We start from the raw sequence: 20,305 nt of genomic DNA on the forward strand, positions 1-20,305 counted from the left end.
GAAAATAAACTCTTAAAAAATTAAGTAATTCAGTTATCATGAAATCAAAGTGGCCCTGTCCAGTCAGTAAGATGACTCATTGCCTTCACATCCTCAGCTTCTGGCTGGGGCAGAAGGGTGTGTTTGGAGTGACCCAGAATACAATCTAGCTCCAGGATGATAAGTTGGTGAGACCTGGGCTGGAGATAATCAGTCCTGGATAAAAATGGTTCAGGCCACACAGAGCCATTCCTTTTACCGTATGCAGACGTCGCCATGTCTGGAAAACCTTCCCTGATTCCTTGGCTATTTTGGGCCCTCCTTTTGCATGTCCCCTTGTACTTCCTCTAAGGATTACTCCTTGTTACTGTTCATTTAGTGTTTGCCTCCTCCCATACTTAATAGGTGAAAATCCTACAGAAAATCCACCTAAGAGATTATTTATAAACATGGAGACAGAGCCTTTGCCCAAGAGTGCCAAGTAAATGTGTATACATGGGAGCACAAGGAAATGAGCCCATAGTTGGGGCCAGAATGAAGAAAGAAATGAAAATCTTAACAGGGTGGGCCGCAGCACTGCGCAGCAGGGCCAAGGCATTTTTGAGGTGGGGAGCAGAGATGATTAAGGGGTGTTTGTAGATTTAGCCAGTCACATAGGAGTTCTCACGGTCAGAACAGAGGAACAAGCTTGCTCTGCGCTTTAGGGAAAGGGAAATGTCACCTGAGTTAAGGAGCCACATTTTCCTCCCTTCTCCACTAAGGGTAGGCTGTTCACAAGAAGAAGCCACAGCTTCTGATGTAGCTGTTCCCAAGCCTTCTTCCCTGAAATCACATTTTGCGTGGCAAAATGCAACAAAAGCCTTTGCCGAATGAGCTCATCTGGAACTCCCATGCCCTGCAGGGCACAGTGGCTGGCTGGCACCTTCCTCCACTAGCAGCAGAGCAGCCAGGCACTAGCCCCTCGGAAAAGAAGCGTGATTCCATACTCCATGTTGCTCTTGGGACTCCGGGGGTCTGGATGCCACCCACGAAGAATCTTTGCGTTACCCGGTTAAGCTGACTGCTTCCTTTTCTCCACTTCACTTAGCTCACGGATACAAATGGAAACTCACCCGTGGCCTTAGTCTTTACTCTTCGCGGTCACTCTGACAGTACTGCTTGTGTGTTTGAGCTTTATATGCTGCTCACTTGCTGGGATATTTAAGGGACAATGGGTTTTCATAGAAAACATATTATTTAGTAAATTATTCTGTGAGGTAAAATTCTTCTTCCCCAAAGAGGAAATATTAAATCCTAATCAATTGTGAGTGGTAGGGACCAGATCTACCTATAGCAGGGCTTTAAACAATATGGGAGAGAGTCCTTATTTTGGCTGCATGATACTGTAGTTACCTAGTAGGGATTATCTCCCTTTTTTCCTTTAAATTTTCATTGAGAATTATTATTTTTTTAATCCTCACCTGAGGATATTTTTTCCATTGCTTTTCAGAAAATGTGGAGGGGGAGGGAGAGAGAAACTTCAATGTGAGAGAGAGAGACATCAATTGGTTGCCTCCCGCATGCACCCTAATGGGGGCCAGGATTGAGCCTGCAACCGAGGTAGGTGCCCTTGACCAGAATCGAACCTGAGACTCTTAGTCTGAGGGCTGAGGCTCTAACCATGGAGCCAAACCTGCTAGAGCTCATTGAGAGTTTAAAGATATGTCATGGGCAGTATCTATGAGAGGGGCTTTTTATTCTTTCTTTTTTTTTTTTTTTGAGGGGGCCTTTTTTTTAGAACAAGTAGAAATAATGGAAATAAGGAGCTTGGGCGACTTGCCAATAAATGTTGTGGCTGGTAGAACACTGCAGTGTGGCACTTCCGAATCTTCTAGGCTGTGAAGCAACTGAATCTAACTGGAAGGTGGTGCGGGGCGACAGAGGAGAGGGAGCAATGGGGCGGGTCACACTGAGCCCCCCGTCAGCCTCACCGAAGGTGTCATCCGAGCTCCCCGCACACCCTGATAAGCATCTGCGGGGTTAGAAGAGCCTTCCAGGTTCTCTGCCTGAAAAAACCCAGCCTCCCTTTTTGGTAAACAGCAAATGAGTTATTTGTAGAGGTCAAAGTTTTTTTTCTGAAGGAAAGTTTTGTTTCAAAAGCTGTCTGTGTGGTTATATTTAAATCCTGGTTGGGACTGGGCTAGCTTTTGTCTCCTTAATCGCGATGACCCTGAGAAGCAGCTCAGGTTTGCTTATGTGTTCACTGTGAGGTGAACTTGGGAGTTGGGAGCGTGGCTTCCAGGGGCCGGTATCATGGCAAAGGAGAGGCTGAGCTTTTGTAACTTAGTCATTCCTTTACCTCAGTTAGGTTGCACTTGAGCTATCTCCACACTAAGAAGAGGCAAGAAATGCCTTGAAAGCGTCTGTATCAGACATTGAAGGGCTCCTTTAGTGACGCCACGCGATGCCACCCCTGTGATCAGAACTCCCCTTTCCTTGCAGAGAACATAAAACCTCACATGTGTTATGAAATCCGCGTGCACGCGCTGTCAGGGCACCAGGGGGGATGCAGCTCCATCCGCGCTAACTCTGGGCACAAAGGTGAGTCTTGGGACCTTTTGCCAAATTTTGCTTTAGTGTCATGATTTGGATTTGGAGGGTGACAAAGCTCCCTGTGTTCTGCTTTACAGCACCACTGAGTGGCCCCCACATTAATGCCATCACAGAGGAAAAGGGGAGCATTTTCATTTCATGGGACGAAATTCCAGCCCAGGAACAAATGGGCTGCATCTTGCACTACAGGATATACTGGAAGGAACGGGACTCCACTGCCCAGCCTCGACTCTGTGGTATGTGTGAGAAACAAACGCCGCGGGCCGCTCTTACTCAGGTGCCAGGAGAGCACGGCGAATGCGTGTGCGTACGTGCACACCGGGCCACTGCCGTGCCTGGCGCTTAGTAGATGCTCAGTAAATATTGGGAAATTAGTTGCATGAAGGAAAGTAAAAGACATCTAAACACATACACACAGTGACTAAATGTATGTATGTGCCAAGCAAGTTAAAGAAATGAAAATAATGGACTAGGATCTCAAGGAGCTTACTCATATGCGGAGATAGCATTTCAACAAGCAATAAAGGCACTTGAATACTGTTATACAGACCCTTGAGGTTTGCAAGGAATACATTGGAAGAACTTCGAGTCGCCCCATTTGCACTTACCATCATAGCATGCTATTTTCTTCTCAAAATGGATAAAATACAGTACAACTTAAGTAATTCCTTATGACCTATAATTATTTCATAACTATAAGACTAAAGCAATTAAAATAAATTCCGGCTGGAGCATTATCTCAAATGACTTCATGGATCACTCATTCATAGCAGCTCCCAGGCACCTGCCAGACTTGATGTTCTAACTTTAATTTATTCAGAGCTTTTTGCTGTGTTGTGTTTTTTTTTTTTTTTTTCTTGTCTTGCCCTTCTCCTTATTTCTTAGGCAGCTTGCTTGCTTTCAGAAAGATTTATTATAAGGGAGCAACATTTTTGTTCCTTCATGAGAGCCAGCGGGTCCAAGAAGAATGTAACAAAGCCACCCTGAGATATGGGTGCCAGGGTGCTGCCCGCAAGAGTGATTTTTACCTGGGAAACTTTAGCAGTCGGTCTTCTCTCTTGACCTTAGGAGACCTGCAGTGTTGCTTTTCTGAGTTATGACTTTTGAGGCTAGTTAACTTTTTATTATATAAATAATACTGGCACATGATAAAAACATTCCAATAGTTCGGTAAGACATAAAATCAAAATTATCCCTTCCTCTATACTTAGGCTGTTAGCAGTTCTTTGTGTGTTCATCCAGAACAAAATTTAATACCTATACAAGCATACGTTTGGAATCATCATCTGTATTCTGATCGTCACCCTGCTTTTACTTCTCAAAAATACATACTGGAGATCTTTCCACATCAGTCCATATGGATTTGCCTCATTTTTTGGTACAGCTCTCTAGTAGTCCTTTGTAAGACCTTGCAATCATTCAGTCATCCTGTTGATAAACAGGATGTATCATTGGACAGAACTGCTTCCCACTGGGCCAGTCCGTCAGGATAAGTCAGTTCTGAAAAACACCCCAAAAGGTGATGAATCAATTGACCGCTTCCTGAGCAATTTCAAATTCTTCATGTGGAATTTGCTCCCCTCCACCCCCCAATTTTCATTTTGGCGGAGTTTAAACTGAGATGCTTATTTACAACCAGACAGATGCCGCTCTTATAGATGTAGAAGAAAATGCCCATTTTATTTTGCCACAAATCTGTTGAATCTAAAGTCTATATAAGGGTATTTTAAAATATGTCAAAAGGGGAGGAGGCCCAGATTCAAAGTCCTATTTTATACTGGTTTTGATTAAATTTTCCTTTTATTCATTAAGCACATATTGAAGAGTAAGACCCATTCTCTGTCTTCACAGAGTTTTCCTAGTCTTTTGAAGGAGATGGAAAAGTGCACAAAAATAATGTAACTGCTCTAATCAAGGACTGACAACTGCCTGTTGCATTTTACAACCAGAAATCACAGGTGAATTCACAAGTGCAGCTTCTAGAGAGCGATAGAGGGCAGAAGGCTGAAGGCGAGACAGGAAGGCGAGGCCTCGCGGGAGAGCAGAATGGAGGTGGGAGGAGAGAGGAGAGGGCTCTGTCCTCCCCGTCGTAGGGCGCTGCCCTCCAGGCTCCACGACAGCACTTGCAGAGGGCGCTAGGGGCACTGAGCCCTGCTGGCGGGGGCCCGGGCATCGGCATGGTAGTGCCTTCCCCGGCGACTCTGGTGCACAGGCTCTCCTCTGGAAGTTCGTTGGTACCACCATGGGCACCAGTGGCAGGTGCACTTCTCTTCTGGTGCACACATTGTATTTTGTTCCACTTGGCTGTTTTTGCCCACAGACTCTAATTATCATGAGGGCAGACACCATGGCTGTTTGCTCACCGTTGTTTCCCGTGTACTCACAATACAGCCAGGCACTCAGTAGGTGCTTAATAAAAACGGTGTTTGTTGAATAACAAATCGGTGATTACCACCCTACACTTTGTTAAGTCCATGTAGATTGTTAGGAAGAAAACTAATTTTCAGGAACAATGCAGCTGTTTTTCCTGAGACCACTGACCTTCTTACCCACTGCCTGTCAGATGACTGGCAGCAATCACATCTTCCTAACTGGTGCCTTTGTCCTTGAACCACCCTGAGCCTAAAGTTTCAGAAGGCCAGGGATTGAATGGCCCCTTTATCTGTGCCTGAGATCGCAGCCCAGACCCAGGCAGCAGAACCAGTATTTCCTGCATGACTCCTTTCTCCCGTTACTCCTCCTTACTGCTCCCCCATAAAGTTTCTATTTTTATTTTTCAAATACGTGTGTGTATGTTTGTGTATAAACTTTTTGGCCCAGCACACCATTCAAATGTCTTCTCTTCTGTTCCGACATCTCCTTGTGCTCCCAGCGCTTAGGATGCCCTCTCACAATCTGACGGCCGACTCCCTGGTGCTCACTGATGCTTTGCTGCTGCAAGATAAGCAGAAGCTTGCTCCAAAATTAATGTTTTAATCCCCTGATTTAGGAATAAGAGATGTTTTAGTTTAATCATATAGCTTGAGTCTGTGCAAGCAATTTCACCAGATTAGAGTAGGCTTGGGAATTTTCCACATGGTACTTTTTCTTAACAGGATGTAAAATACAGAAATTGCTCTGATAGTCACAGCACTTACATGATCCGCTCCAGCCTCAGCGCCTTTGGGCGGAGTGGATGTAATGTTACAGGGCTCCGTCTTGCTGGTCACCCACAGTAAGCAGGGGTGGGGAGTGGAAGGGGTCTGTTTTCCCCACTTGATGGTGAACTCTTTGAGGCAAATACTGTGCCTTTGCATACTTGGTGCCTTGTCCAGAGCAGATACTCAATAAATATTTGTGACTGTTGAAATAATTTCCACAAACAGGGTCATCATCTGATTTGCTCTGAGGTTTGTGAGCCAGTAAATGATGTTGAGAAACAAAGTGCTGAGTTCTAGTTTCCACTTTGATCACCAGCACAGACGCAAGTCTGCCAAGCAAGCCAGCAGGCTACTCCTGCTGAAGTTCTGGCCTTAAGATTGCCTACTTACCGAGAAAAACAGCCTCAGTGCATTGCTCAAGAAACAAAATCTTCCCTGCCGAGGACCTGCAGGGCTGTTGAGAGCTTAAGGAACTGATGATTTAGGCTTAAACTGCCAAAATAAATCTAATCTTAAGTACCATTGCTCTAGGTTTTAGATTTTATGTCAAATTGTGGCAAATTATCTTATTAGGCCTACAAAACCCAGTACTCAGAGCCTACAAAAAAAAGTGGAAAATCAAAATTAATGTTGCTTAAATATCTGTTTCATTAATTGCTATACTCAGCTTTCTTAAAAATTCCATTGAAAACAATTTGTATATTTAATTTCCTCCCCAAGAGTTCTCAAATATATCTGGTAAATGCCAGAAACATTATAGGAGATAAAGAGTTAACTACATCTAAATAATTTCATAAACAAAATGATAAAAATTCTTTCAAAAGATTTTACCACAGAAGAAATATTTACTTCTGATGTGCTTTGAAGTGAGGCCTCCATAAATGACAGTGTCTAGGGCCTACTAAAGTATTAAGTACAAATTAAGACTATTTTAAAACAGAAATGTGCTTTTCTCTTTCAAATTAAATGAAGCGTTAACAAATAAAAGTGAGTATAAGCCCATATTCAAATGTTTCCTTTTATATGTACCTTAGTTTATCTTAATCTTCCTTTCAGAAATTCCCTATCGGGTCTCTCCAAATTCACATCCAATAGACAGCCTGCAGCCCAGAGTGAGATACCTCCTGTGGATGACAGCTCTGACAGCAGCTGGTGAAAGCCCCCAAGGAAAGGAGAGGGAATTTTGTCTGCAAGGTAAGAAACAACTTTAGGGATGGAGAGTCCGCCCTGGATTCCCACCCTGGTCCCATGCCTTTGGCATGGAGATCATCAGATTTTCTTTAATGTGCTCACAGCTCTCTTACTGCTGCACCTTTGTGCGTGCTGTTTCCTCTAACTCTGCCCTACCATGTCATTGTCTGCTTGGAGACAGTGTCTACCCTTTGTTCAAAACTCGGTGGAAATGTTTCCTCCTCCAGGAAGCCTTCCCAAGCGCACGTCCATATTTCCTTCATAATGTACTACATTTGGCCCATATTCAAAACTCTAAATCCAACAGGCATGGACCAGTATTTGTTTATCTCTATCTTCAAGGTCTAGAATGGCGCCCAGCACATGGTACTTGTTCACTGAATATCTGTTTAATGAATAATGAGAATCTCAACAATAACAAGAGCAGCTATTGTATATCAGATAGTTATGTGCTAGTCATTGTGTTAAGAGCTTTTATACCATATTGGTTTGCTGGGGCTTCAGTAACCAAGCACCAGAAACCGGGTGGCTTAAACAATATTATTTATTTTCTCACAGTTCTGGAGGCTGGAAGTCCAAGATTAAGGTGTCAGCAGAGTTCATTTCTTCTGAGGGCTATGAAAGAATCTGTTTTAAGCCTCTCACCTTGAGTCTGGTGGCAGTCTTTGGTGTTCCTTGGCTTGTGGATCTCTCCCATTCTATCATTCATATTGAGTTTTCCTTGTGTGTCTCTCTGTTCAAACTTCCCCTTTTTATTAGGACACCAGTCATATTGTATTAGAGACCACCCTACTGCAGTCTGACCTCATCTTAACTAATTACATCTGCAATGACCCTATTTCCAAATGAGGTCACTTTTTTGTGGTATTGGAGATTAGGACTTCAACATATGAACTTGGGGGGGGCAAGAGAACACAATTCAAACCACGTAACACAGACTTTCCTGATGTAATCTTGACTACAACCAGGTAAAGTCCCTGCTTTACACGATTACACCTGATCACACTACCAGGCACTCAATATGAACTAAATATAGGAATGAGGGGTTAGGATGCCTTTTTATAACTGTAAGGTACAGAAAAATTACCCAAGGTCATAGAGGTGGTAAGTAGCAGAACTACAAATCAAACTCAGATGTGAGCTACTTAAGTTAAATCTGAGTGTATGAAGAAGTGACCCAGGCATCGTGGGCTTCCACGGGCTTCCATGGGCTGCTACGCTGTTCTCTCTGGCAGCACTAGTTTTCATTTGCTCCAAGAGTAAAGCGGCTGTTCTTGTTTGTGACATGGAGTATCGAGTTGATCATTCAGTACTTTGTTGTTCTATGCCAGGTACTTCTCCACTAGGAAAACTGAAAAGCCCTCTTTTCATCTCCCAGCTACTCCCATAAAAGGTAACTTGTGAGCAATTAATTAGATTAAGAACTCAGCATCTTTCTGCCCGTGGTACTCGACTGTCCCATCTGCCAGGAAGGAAGACAGATGCTGAAGACATGTCAGACTGAGCTGATTATACGGGGCTGTAACAAGGCCGCCTGTGTTAACTCCCCATTCGGCCCTGGTAACACCCCGCTCACTGGGCCTACCAGGTCTCTGGCCTCTAGTCCCCTGCTCGCCCTCCCTCCCGGCCTGTCCTTCAAGCAGAAGACTCTGCGAGACGCCCAGTGCTGACATTCCACCTCTTGTTGCAGCCCCATCAGTGTTCCCCTAGGACTTCAAGCTAGAATTCAAACTGCTCCTTACCAGGCCCAGTGGGACCTGGTCCTGCTCACCCATCCAGCTTCCTCCTCTGCCTCACCCCCATCACTTACAATCAAAAGCAAGACCGACTGCTTAGTCCCCCGAAAGTGCTGTGCTCTTTCCTCCTCCCAAGCCTTTGCATAGTTCTCAGTCCAGGTGGCATTTCCCTAACTTGTCCACTTAGCCAACTCCCACCCATCCAACTCTGCTTTGACATGCCTTTTGGGAAACTGGCTGAGCTGTGAGTGAGGCCATGCTCATGCTGTTCTCTGCTACACAGCTTTGTACCTGCCTGTTTTTACAGTTGTTTACATGTTCACATCTCTCTCTCCTGGGCTACATTCATGACTTCTGAAGACAGCAGAGCCCATGTTCCTATTCACCTTTGTATGTCAGCACCTAATGGGGCCTGGTACATGGTTAATAATGAACGCTGGGTGAATTAATCAGTAATTCTGGTACATGGCAAAATACATGTTCATAGGAAGAAATCAAAAGAGTTCCAAAGACTCTAGTTAGATAGAGGATTTATTCAGTGGTTTGGTAAAATTACTAGCTACTATTTCTTGAGGGCCTGCTATGCGCTTTAAGTATACTATCTCTAATCTTCACAGCAACCTGCAGGTAGATATAACCTTTTATGAATCAAGAATTGGAGGTCCACAGATCATGCATCAGTCAGTGGAAGACTCAGTACTAGAATCAGGGCTCCCAGTTCGCAACCAGTGCTTTGTATCGCACCCCTTTTCCTTCACCCGCTGAAGGAAGGAGCCCTTGTGGGGCTGGACCTCCTCCCAGAACTATAGAACTGGCTCCCTGAGGGCCCCTTCTCCTTAAATGAATGGATAAAAATGAGTTCGCTTGTTCCTGAGCCCAGCGACCCAGGTGCTGGGCAGGGCCCAGGGGCTCACGTAACAACATTACTTTGAAATGTTGATTGATGACTCAGTCACAGGGTTGCTGTCCTTCCAGGTAAAGCCAGTTGGAGCACATTTGTGGTACCGAGCATTTGCACTGCTATCATCGTGGTGGGCGTTTTCTCAGTGCGCTACTTCCGGCAAAAGTGAGTTGGGTACACCTGCCAATTTTGGTAAATGTGTTTTGTTTTGTTTTATAATGATAATTGCTGTTGCTGCTATAAGTCCAAGAGATGGACACTCTCATTTCTGGGGGCATACTAAATTTATTCAACTTTTTGGAGTGACAGTATGTTAATTTTTAAAAATTTTGTACCGTTGATCTAGCAATTCCTAACTAGAAATTTATTCTAAGTATATCATAAGGGTATGCAGATATTTGGTGGCAAATATGTTCATTCAAGTACTGTTCATAAAAGGAAAATAATTTGAAACAGTATAAATGCGCAATGATATGGGATTAACTAAATCATGATTTATCTCATGCTATATAACAATATTATACATCCATTAAAGATGTAGAAGAAAATTAAATCATGAATATTTGCTGTATTTTAAAAAGCAGCAAAATATGTACTTTCATTTTAAAATGAAAGAGTACATACACACACGCACACACACACACACACATACAAGATATTATCAATTATCATTAAATTTGGTTGTAAGATAAAAAATTCAAAAACCTATGTTAACAGTTTCTCACCCAGAAAAGGGAAGTAAACTCAGGCAAAGGGCTGGTGTATAGTGCCATAGTCATCAGGGGCTTAGGTTCCTTCTATCTTTCTACTCCATTATCCTGACATTGGCTTCCATCAGTTTTGCCTCATGGTCCAATGGCTGCAGGAATTGGAGCCATGGTGCCTGCATTCTGCTACTATAGGGAAAGAAGGTGCCCACACTTCCTTTTTCAGACTTGACATTAAGTCACACAGGATACTTTTGGTTCAATTTTTTTGGTTAGAACTTGGTGAGACATGGAGGTTTAAAATTGTGGCCTTATAGCTGGGTTCATAGTTGTCCCAATAAATTAGGGTGCTCTTCCTGAGGAAAAAAACAGGTATTTGGCAGCAATTAACATTCTGCCCCAAGAATATACACCAACATATTGTATATATTAATACACCATTATCAGGGAATCAAGTCACAGGTGATTTTAGCTCTTTTTTTCTAAAATTTGTTTAAACATGTATTATTAAGAGATAATTCTTTAATGAGGTACTTATTCAATACAAAGTTTCCTTCAGATGTTGTATAAAGTATGAGACGAGGTAAAAATAAAACTAGCTCAAAGTCATTCTACTAGCCATTGAACTTGTCTCAAAGGCTTATATTTATTGAAGCCCCATGTATGATAGGTACTTCAAAGCAGAGCTCTCTTTAGGTAGATTTTGAAAAAAGTTAAACTAAAAAAGAGTTAACTAGGATCACATGCATCCTCTTCTGGGAAATAGTTTATCAGTTAGGGTCAAAGCTTCTGCTGTTAAGATAAATAAAAAAAGAAAAAGAAAAAAAAGAGGACCCCAAATATAGTGGCTTTAATAAAAGTTTATTTCTCACCCATATAAAAGGTAAGTTATCCAGGTTGGTAGACAGCTGTGGTCCACACAGTCCTTTAGGGACCCAGGTTTATTCCATTTTATTGGCCCACCTTCCTTCGGGCACTGTTCCTCATCTGCATGATCTATATACTAGGTCACAGGTACCTCTGCTCACATTTCTTTGGAGAAAAACTAGTCACATGGTCACATCTCGTTTCAGAGAGCTAAACACATCCTAGGAAGCTTACCATTCTAACTGAACATCAAAGCTTATTAAAGCCAAGGTTTTAAAGATGTTTCACATTGGTCTTGGATTTTTCAAATATAGTAAAAATATTTAAGCCACATTCATTTGTAAGAAACATTTTTAGGATTTTTTTTCCTTCCACATCATAAAAGTAATATAAACTCATTTAAAAATATTTTTAAAAACCTAAAGATGTAGGAAAAAAAGACCCATATTTCCTCTGATCACCAAACACAAGTACTGTTAACAGTCTGAATGTTTCTCTATAGTATTTTTTCTTGGCATTTTTTTGCATGATCTATGTTCAAGCTATTTATATCATCCGTATATATATATATATATTTTTACTTTTAGCATAATAACCTGTCATTATAAACTCTTTATAAACATTGTAATTAAGTGAATAGTAAGCTCCCAAGGGTCAGGACCATGTCTTCTTGTTTGCTCTTCTATCCCAGCACTGTGCTGGCCATACATTAGGGAATGTTTGTTGAATAAGCGCATGGCTGGATAGTAACAGCTAAACGTTACGCTAGGCAAAAGGTCTATAGTTTGTTTGGCAAACCCCAAGAGATTGCATCCTGACTCCGTTTTTTTTTCTTTTTTAAACATATTTTTATTGATTTCAGAGAGAGGGAGGGAGAGGGAGAGATAGAAACATCAATGATGAGTCATTAATTGACTGCCTCCTGCACGCCCCCCACTAGGGATTGAGCCCGCAACTCAAGGCCCCTGACGGGGAATCAAACCGTGATCTCCTGGATCATAGGTCAATGCTCAACTGCTGAGCCATGCCGGCCGGGCTGCATCCTGACTCTTTATCACCTATCCAAACTTCACAGAAAACAGTCCGTCCTTGGATGATGCATCATTTTTCTCCTTCAGTGTTTACATTTTTCTCATTTGTATACCCCTGCACTGAAATCACTGCCAAGAACCTGTGCTTCCGTGCCACCGTGTACACACTTAACCAGATGCCTGTTTTCTTTATCTACAGGGTATTGGTTCTCCTTTCAGCCCTCAGACCTCAGTGGTGTAGCAGAGAAATTCCAGACCCAGCGAACAGCACTTGGGCCAAGAACTATCCCACTGTGGAGGTAAGGTATAACGTCAGCAGTCAGTCGATGGGATTCCAGACATCAGCACGTTTCCCATTTAGTTAGGAGGAAACCTGGGTACTTAAGAGCCCATGAATGAACTGCGCATTCACGCTAGGTTATCATCTGAGTCATTACTCCCATGCATGGGAGTTTTCTGAAGCTTATGACCAAAAGGTTCAGACTCACAGCTTTCCATTCCTCTCTATACCTTATGTTCCTCACCTCAACTTACTTTAAAAGCAGGTATTTTTGCCATTTGCTGAGCAATAGCCTGAAGATTAACTCATTCAAATTCGAGAATTGAAGCTTTACCATGATACTAGCCTGCCTGAGAATAGAGCAGATATAGACCCCAGATTCTTTTGGTTTTGGCAGGAAGCCAGTAGGTCACCCCGTTGTGTATGGCAAGGTTTTAGAGGAGAGGTTGCTCAGCAGGCAGATGAGCGCGCTACAGAAAAGGAAGCAAAGGGAGCCCCTGCTGCGCAGTCTAAGGAGGTGAGAGCAGTTCACAGTGGGCAAGATGGTCCATCTCTGGAGAAAGGTCTGGCAGTTGAAGGCATCTGAGTATGGAGCAAGACTGTGCGTTTATGGAAGGCAAAGGGAGGAAAGCGGTACGCCAGGACTCTTCCCACGCCCGGATCACTGGCAGCCCACACTCCCTCTCTCACACCTCATAGCCCTTTCCCTCCAAGATTCTTCTCTTCAACTGCCCCGTGCATTCTACCATCCACACCCTTCCTCAGGCCGGAAGCCAGGGGTACCAGCTGCTGCTCAGGGAGAGAGCTGGTCTCGGTAGGATTTCAGTCACTGCAATTGAAGGCCTTTGAGATAAGGCCTGGAAGTAAACCCCACCTCTGCCGCTTACTATGTGGATGAGCCTTGGGGAATGTGGCTGACATCTGAGCCCTTGTTTTACCGTCTGTATAGGAGGAAGTGACAGTATCTCCCATGTACCCTGTTGTGAGGATTAAGAAAGATGCCATGTAAAGCACATCGCTCATACAAGGCAAAGGCCATTCACTCCCCTCCCAGGAAGACTCATACTTGATGTCTCCACTGTCTATTGAGGGGTTTTATCACTGTTAAGTTATAATAGCAAGAACAGTGATAATAGCAGTTTATGTATATTTTTAAATTATATATTTATATTTTGCATATATTATATATCATCTACATGATATATACTTATATATAATATGGTACATACTAATATGTTTGTTTATATACACATATATATTATTTTATATATGCCAGGCACTTTAAAAAAACATTTTAAAGCATTAACATCTAATCCATATAATAGTTTAATGAAGGTGTATTATTATCCCTATTTTTCAGATGAGGAAGCTGAGGCACAGAGGACTAAGTAACTTGGCCCAATGTTAGAGAGTAAATGTGGATCCTGAATTCACATAAAAGTAGGATGTGCTATCCACCATTATACTTTTCCTTCTAAAAAGATCTTTAAGCACAGGGTACGAGGGGAGTCTTTCTAGAAGTCAACGCCTCTGAGCTGAATAGACTAAGAGGGCCCTCAATTAGCGGCAATACTGTGATGATCTGTGGGAATGCACTCTGGAAGGATGCCTTCTGGTGTTAGAAGGGATTCAAGGACTAGGAGTTGAACCAGCTGGGCTTTAAGATCTCTCTCTTCCAATGCTGAGATTCCACAGTTCCATGTCCTAAATGCCTGAAATAGCACAGCAGGAGGCAGCTCTGGGTCAGTCACGGACACCTGGCTTCTGAGCTGGTAGCATTGGCATCGTGGGCATGACAAGGGTCCATAAAAAGCCTAGAAGAAATGCTAGGAAAGACACACAAAGGGTTAGAGAAAGTAGCACATGGAAAAGGTAACAGAAAACTGCCACGCACATGCCCATGGTATAAATATGTTCATTAGAGCCCTAAAAATAGAAGCCAAAAATTGGGTATAATATCATCTGCCACCAGGAGGGCAGGCTGAACATTCTGAGTATATCCATACAACAGGATATTATGCAACTATTTTTTTTTTTTAAATATATCTTTATTGATTTCAGAGAGAGGAAGGGAGAGGGAGAGAGATAGAAACATCAATGATGAGAGAACCATTGATCGGCTGCAGCCCGCAACCCGGGCATGTGCCCTGACCAGGACTCGAACCCCGATCTCCTGGATCCCAGGTCGACGCTCAGCCGCTGAGCCATGCCCTGCTGGGCTATGCAACTATTTTTTTTTAAAAAGATTATGTATGTGTCTAAAAATCTCTAAGATATTTAAAAGTGAAAAAAGCAAAGTTTGTAAGTTTCTAAAGTGTGTTCTTATGTGTATAAAAAGGAGGGAGATTTTATACACACACACCCCTCCACATGCGCATAGGACATTTCTGGAAGCCTATGTGTAAAACTGATCCTCAGTTGGGGAAGGGGTTGGAGATATGAGGGCCACTTGATTTTCATTATAAATTTCCTTTGAACTTTTAAAATTTCTTACAAAACTACGTGTGTATATTTCTTTTGCAAAAATAACCATAAGTTAGAAAATTTTAAAAATTTAGCTTCTACATGATATCTGCAATGAAGGTCTTGAGGCAGCCTCAGAACCCCATGTCGCTTGACCATTGAAGTGAGTCAACACTGGTTTTAGAGACCTGAACTGCTCTCGTGATCAACCAAATCCAGACCAAATCACTCCTGACATCTGACAGATTTGGCAGATATTAAGAAGTACAATAGTCTATCTTTCAACTCCAACAAAATGTTTTCTGTTCCCAGGCCTTATATGCCCCTACCAGGTCTTAAGATGTGGCTTAAAAAACCACCTGTCTTAAAGCTCTGGAGGAAAAAGCCAAATCATAAAGGGGATCACTGGAATGTTAATCCATTTTGAGCTTGTAAAAGCTTAAAATAGTGTCCATGAGGTGTCTGAGCTAATAGTGGTCTGAGAGGCCTTGCCCCAGGACTTGTCCACCAGGGGGCCTGCTTTATAAAAGGACCAGCTCTGTCAATACTGCCAAGGCTTTCAAGACGGCAGCGTGAACACCTCACCTGGTGATAATGAGCCATTTCCACACCCTGTGTAATCTCTCCCATCTGTTGAAAGCAGCACTGGCAGCTCTGCTTCCCAGAGCCGCAGCCATGTCCCAAGCCCCACCCACATGCCAGCACCAGTGTGGGCAGCAATCCAGAAAAGAATAGCCTCCGAAAAGAGAAACACACACATACCCTTCTAGCTTGTGGGCCCTTTGCTGAAGTCTGTCCTGAGACAGCATCATCATTCACTTTTTGGAAACTTTTCATGCTCAAGGCAAGGCCAGGGACATCAGAGCCAATCCAGACCAAATCTCTTGACATTTGACAGATGAGGGAATGAAACGCCAGAGAGGTGGTTTTCCCAAGCTGTAAGGTATCAGGAGTTGGGGATACTCTTGAGGGTTTGCTCTGTCCCAAGGCTATTATTTGTCATCCTATATCTCCCTTAAGACATGGTTCCTGCTCGGACATGTTTTTTAAAAGTGACATTATACGGCACCATGTGCCAAGAACCTAACGGGAGGCTGCTTCGCTGCTGTAGTTCAGGAGGGAACAGTCAACGGGGCTTCAAGAAAGAGGAAGGTGTCAAGCAGGGGATGGTGCAGCAAACAGAAGTTGGTGGGTGCTGGCAGTGGAAACAAGTGTGGTGGTGGCACAGAGGAAAAAAATTGTGTTTAGTTAGACCAGGATGGTATGCCTGAAATAATTTCTGAACATAAATAATGGGGAAGTAGAGGAAGGTGCAGGAACTTGATTGATAAGGTGAAGCTTTACTGCATATTTAAGTCCGAGTTCTTAAAGGCTCCAGAGCTTTGCTTTAGTAAGGTCAGTGTGAAAGGCAGTTTCCAGGATGTGAGGAGAGCCCAATAAAGCCCATTAAAAGAAATGTTACAAAGCACTTGGACTCAGGGATCAGCAGCAAGTTTGAGATATATGACATTGATGAGTTGGTAACCAATGTGCTGTTGAGAAAGCAAGCAAGAGAAAATTACAGAGAAAAAAGGATAATTTCTTCCAAAAAAGTTATTCTATAGAGGTGGTTCTTTAGAGCAGAACTGATGAAAATATTACCCTAAAACCTGTCAGTAGTTGTGTCAAAACCCAAACTCCTTAGCATCCCTTAAAAGTCCCTTCATCATGTGACCTATTTTGGAAGCCTCAGTTTGCCTGTTATAAGAACCAGCAGGTCCTAGAATAGACCAGTCCTCTTGCCCACAACCTCTCTCTGAAAAATACTGTACTTTGCAGGATTCAGCTCTAGTATGACCCTTTTATAGACTTCCCCGTCTCCTCCCCCACAGAGGTAAGCTCAGCCTTTCTTCTGCGCACAGTGTGCCGTCCTAGAGGAAAAGCAGCTAGTAGTTTGACTCACCAGAAACAGTCTGGTTGAAGGTTGAGCAGGACTGACTCACTCACTAGCTGGGGGTGGAGGGGAGTCTGTGACTCCCGCCTCCCTGACAATGTTAACATCTTCTCTTACCTCACAAAGTCAAGGGCCCGGAGTCCACCTTGAGCTGACTAGGTAGTACAGGCTGTGAGGCCTTTAGAAACCCTGGGGAAGTTGGTTGTCAAGGCTACTTACTTAACATAGCCATGAGCTTCTTCCTCCCCTTTCTCAGGAGAAGATCCAGCTGCCCTTGGACAGGCTCCTGACATACTGGCCCACTCCGAAAGAACCCGAGCCCCTGGTCATCAGCGAAGTCCTTCATCAAGTGACCCCCGTCTTCACACAGCTCCTTCGTTCCAACTGGCCAGAAAAGGGAAAAGGAGTCCAAGGTCACTATACCTCTGAGGAAGACACAGGGTCCAGTGCCTCAAGCTCACCACCTCCCAGAGCTCTCACAGCAGAGACAGGACAGCTTGTGGATCTGTACAAGGTGCTGGGGAGCAGGGGACCTGACTCAAAGCCAGGAAACCCAGCAAGCCTGACAGTCCTCCCAATGGACTATCTTCCCACTCATGAGGGCTACTTACCCTCCAACACAGACTATCTCCCTTCACACGAGGCTCCTGTAACTGAGCCCCTGGAAGAACTGGAGCCTCAGCACATCTCTCTTTCTGTTTTCCCCTCAAGTTCCCTTCACCCACTCACCTTCTCCTGTGGTAAGAAGCTGACTTTGGATCGGTTAAAGATGGGGTGTGGCTCTCTCATGCTTTGAGCGAAGCTTGGAACTTAGAAAGTCCAAGTGTTCCCAACCAGCACAGTGTTACAGTATACCCAACCCTCTGCTCCTTGTCATCACCTCTGGGTGCTATCATTAGGTCTGGCTGCAGCTAGAGAGCAATCAAGCCAGCTCAGGTGAATCTCAGGAACTGAGAGTTGACTGCAACTCAGACCCCTCAGCTTGCCTTCTCCAGTGGCTTAAGATTACATCCTCACTGCATGGATCAGCAGACTCCAGTCTAAGCTCCTGCACCTTTCTTGGCTATGCTGGCTAGAAAGGGGAAAGTGGAAACCAAAGCTCTTACTAGCAGTGGCATACAGTCCTGAGGACCACTCATGCAACAACTGTTTATAAAGCGGCTACTACATGCCAGGTCTTACGTCTAGATCAGCACTGTCCGACAGGCCTGTCTGCACTGCACAATATTGGCTGCTGACACTTTGGAATTGTCTAGTATGAAGAACTGAATTTTGAATGTAATTAAGTCATACATGAGCTAGGGGCTACAGTATTAAACACAGCTACAGGTGATGAATACATTAGTAAGAAATACAGGGGAACCTTCAGAACAGATCAGCCTAGTTTTATACACGGCATAAAAGACCCTGGTGAACACCAATATAAAAGTACTTCCAAGATTGTCCTGACTGTCCTTATGTATTTGTGGAAGCCTAAGAATGCATTTTCCCCCCTACTTTTGCTAGTTTGTTTTGCATTCACCTTTCAGTAACTCAAGAGCGGCCTGTGGGAAGCTACTGTAAACCCACCTTAGGACCTTAAGCAGCCTCCCCTCTGAAATTAGATGTCTTCGAAAGGAGTGGGCAACAGGCTCGCTGGCCCCTTGTTTTCTCTTTGTGATGCAGCAGGTGCTGCCTTCAAGACCAAGGCTATCTCAGGGTCTAAGACCCAAACTGCCACACTCGTCAGGTCATCCTTCTGCTTTCCTTCCTGGGGAAAACTCTGCACTGGTCCTCAGGCAGCTCTCGTTGAGCCTAGAAGATAATTATTTTCCCCAGCACAAAAATGGAACATGATACATATTTCTTTAGAGCTGTGGCCCTGGCTTGTCAAACCTCCCCCCACCCCCCAATCATTGCCTCTATCCCATCACTTCTGCAAAGCTGGTGGTCTAATTGCTAATAGTACCTTCTCAGAACAGGATGAAAGGTCCAAGAATTTTTTTCTTAAATCCCTGTCAAGCATGGCGCCTACCTCCAACCCTCATCCCACCCAAACTGGAACTGAAGCACGTGTCCCTCAGAGCTCCAGAAATTGAAGTACCGAACATTGCCCTGCTTGTTGTTCATGTTTAACTCTTCATCCATGCTTTCTGCCATTCCAGACTTAACATACTTAGTTCTCCCAGGCTTTTCTTGACCTACTTCTCTATTCTACTCTATTTAGCTGCTGTGCATTAGAGTTCCTTGCATTGCAGGCAGCTGCTTGTCTGCACTCAGGATGTGGTGCCTCGTGTGTTTGCAATGGGTGGAGACAAGGCCACCTTCTTAGAAGCAGACCAACCTATCACCTCCTAACAGAAACCAACTTTTCTTTCTTGCAGTACTCAGTTTTTCCTATCCTTGGTTTTCTTTCGATTCCCTTTCCATCTTACTCTTCCCTTCCCTACTTGGCCCTGAAGACCAGCTAGCACCATCTTCCTTTTACTCCCCACTCCCCATCCTTTCCGTTCCCTTAAAACCCTAGGGGATACTGCAGTCCTCATTTGTTTTCCTAAGAACGTTTTTTTGTTTTTAATTTTAAAAAGGGAGACTTCCCTGACTCCTAAAGGGTCCTTCTAAAAATACAGTGGCTCCTCAGTACTCCCCAAGCATGACACCCATACCACCTACTGCTGGACTGTAAATAGCCTGCAGGTGGGAACTATGCACTCTTCCTCCAACACCACACCTGGGTACATGGTAGGCCATCAATAAAAAGTAGATGTGACCAGCCACCGCTTTCATCTTGTTCTATTTCAGCAGCCAATCCAGCTGTACATACTTCCTCCTTATTGGGACAATTGAGTTTGCATGTTTTTCATTCCCAACCCCTTCTACCCCACTGTTTACTGGCAGCACTGCTGTAACACATGCAGCCATGTTTATTTTAAAAACATATCTGAGCAAGACTTTGGCTGCTCACTCTGCCAGAAAAAATGTCCTCTTTCCATGAATGAGAGGATGGGTAATCCTGTTCTGTCCTTGCCCTAAGTAATTTTCACACACCCCCTTCCTGCCCACATGCAAAATTACAAATCAGGATGCCTAGTTTACCAGGACTAGGTGGAGCTCACTAATATTCACAGACTTTTGTTCAAGAAAATCAGCAATGATTTAAATCCTCACTCCTGATATACATCCCAAAGCCAACCTAGAAATCTCTGCTCTATTCAAACACATTAAATTTCTTAATTCTCTGGGACCTAAATATTATAAAGTCCAAGTTCACACGTACTAGATACATGGGAATCTCCATCATTAATCCCTGTGTAGAAATCCTTTCTTTGACCTGTTCCTTGAAAGGGCCCTTTCCTAGGAGCCAGACATTTATTTCCTGGGTTCTGTCTTCCTTACAGACAATAGGAAAGTCACACTAGTGCTATCTAGTTCTTTTACTGCCTTTCCCCCCTCCAACCTGTCCCAATTTTTCAGTTTCCATTAATAGCCTACAGCTGCAACTTGGC

The 20,305-nt window shown here is 43.7% G+C and overlaps 1 protein-coding gene across 1 annotated transcript in view; it reads left to right on the top strand.

The window, feature by feature from the left end:
* The window catches only part of IL12RB2 (interleukin 12 receptor subunit beta 2), a gene marked incomplete at its 5' end in the record, with an annotated part of 60,034 nt that extends 41,720 nt beyond the window's left edge, over nt 1-18,314 (top strand). The window contains 6 exons of the mRNA XM_081143602.1: nt 2,461-2,559; nt 2,649-2,807; nt 6,768-6,905; nt 9,614-9,704; nt 12,344-12,443; nt 17,077-18,314. Of these exons, the coding sequence (XP_080999728.1) occupies nt 2,461-2,559; nt 2,649-2,807; nt 6,768-6,905; nt 9,614-9,704; nt 12,344-12,443; nt 17,077-17,616 (1,127 nt within the window). The 3' untranslated portion in view covers nt 17,617-18,314. The remainder of the gene's footprint in view (nt 1-2,460; nt 2,560-2,648; nt 2,808-6,767; nt 6,906-9,613; nt 9,705-12,343; nt 12,444-17,076) is intronic.
* Nucleotides 18,315-20,305: the final 1,991 nt, after the last annotated feature.

This window comes from Miniopterus schreibersii (genome assembly GCF_964146895.1).
Source record: "Miniopterus schreibersii genome assembly, chromosome: 8".
Classification (NCBI taxonomy): domain Eukaryota; kingdom Metazoa; phylum Chordata; class Mammalia; order Chiroptera; family Miniopteridae; genus Miniopterus; species Miniopterus schreibersii.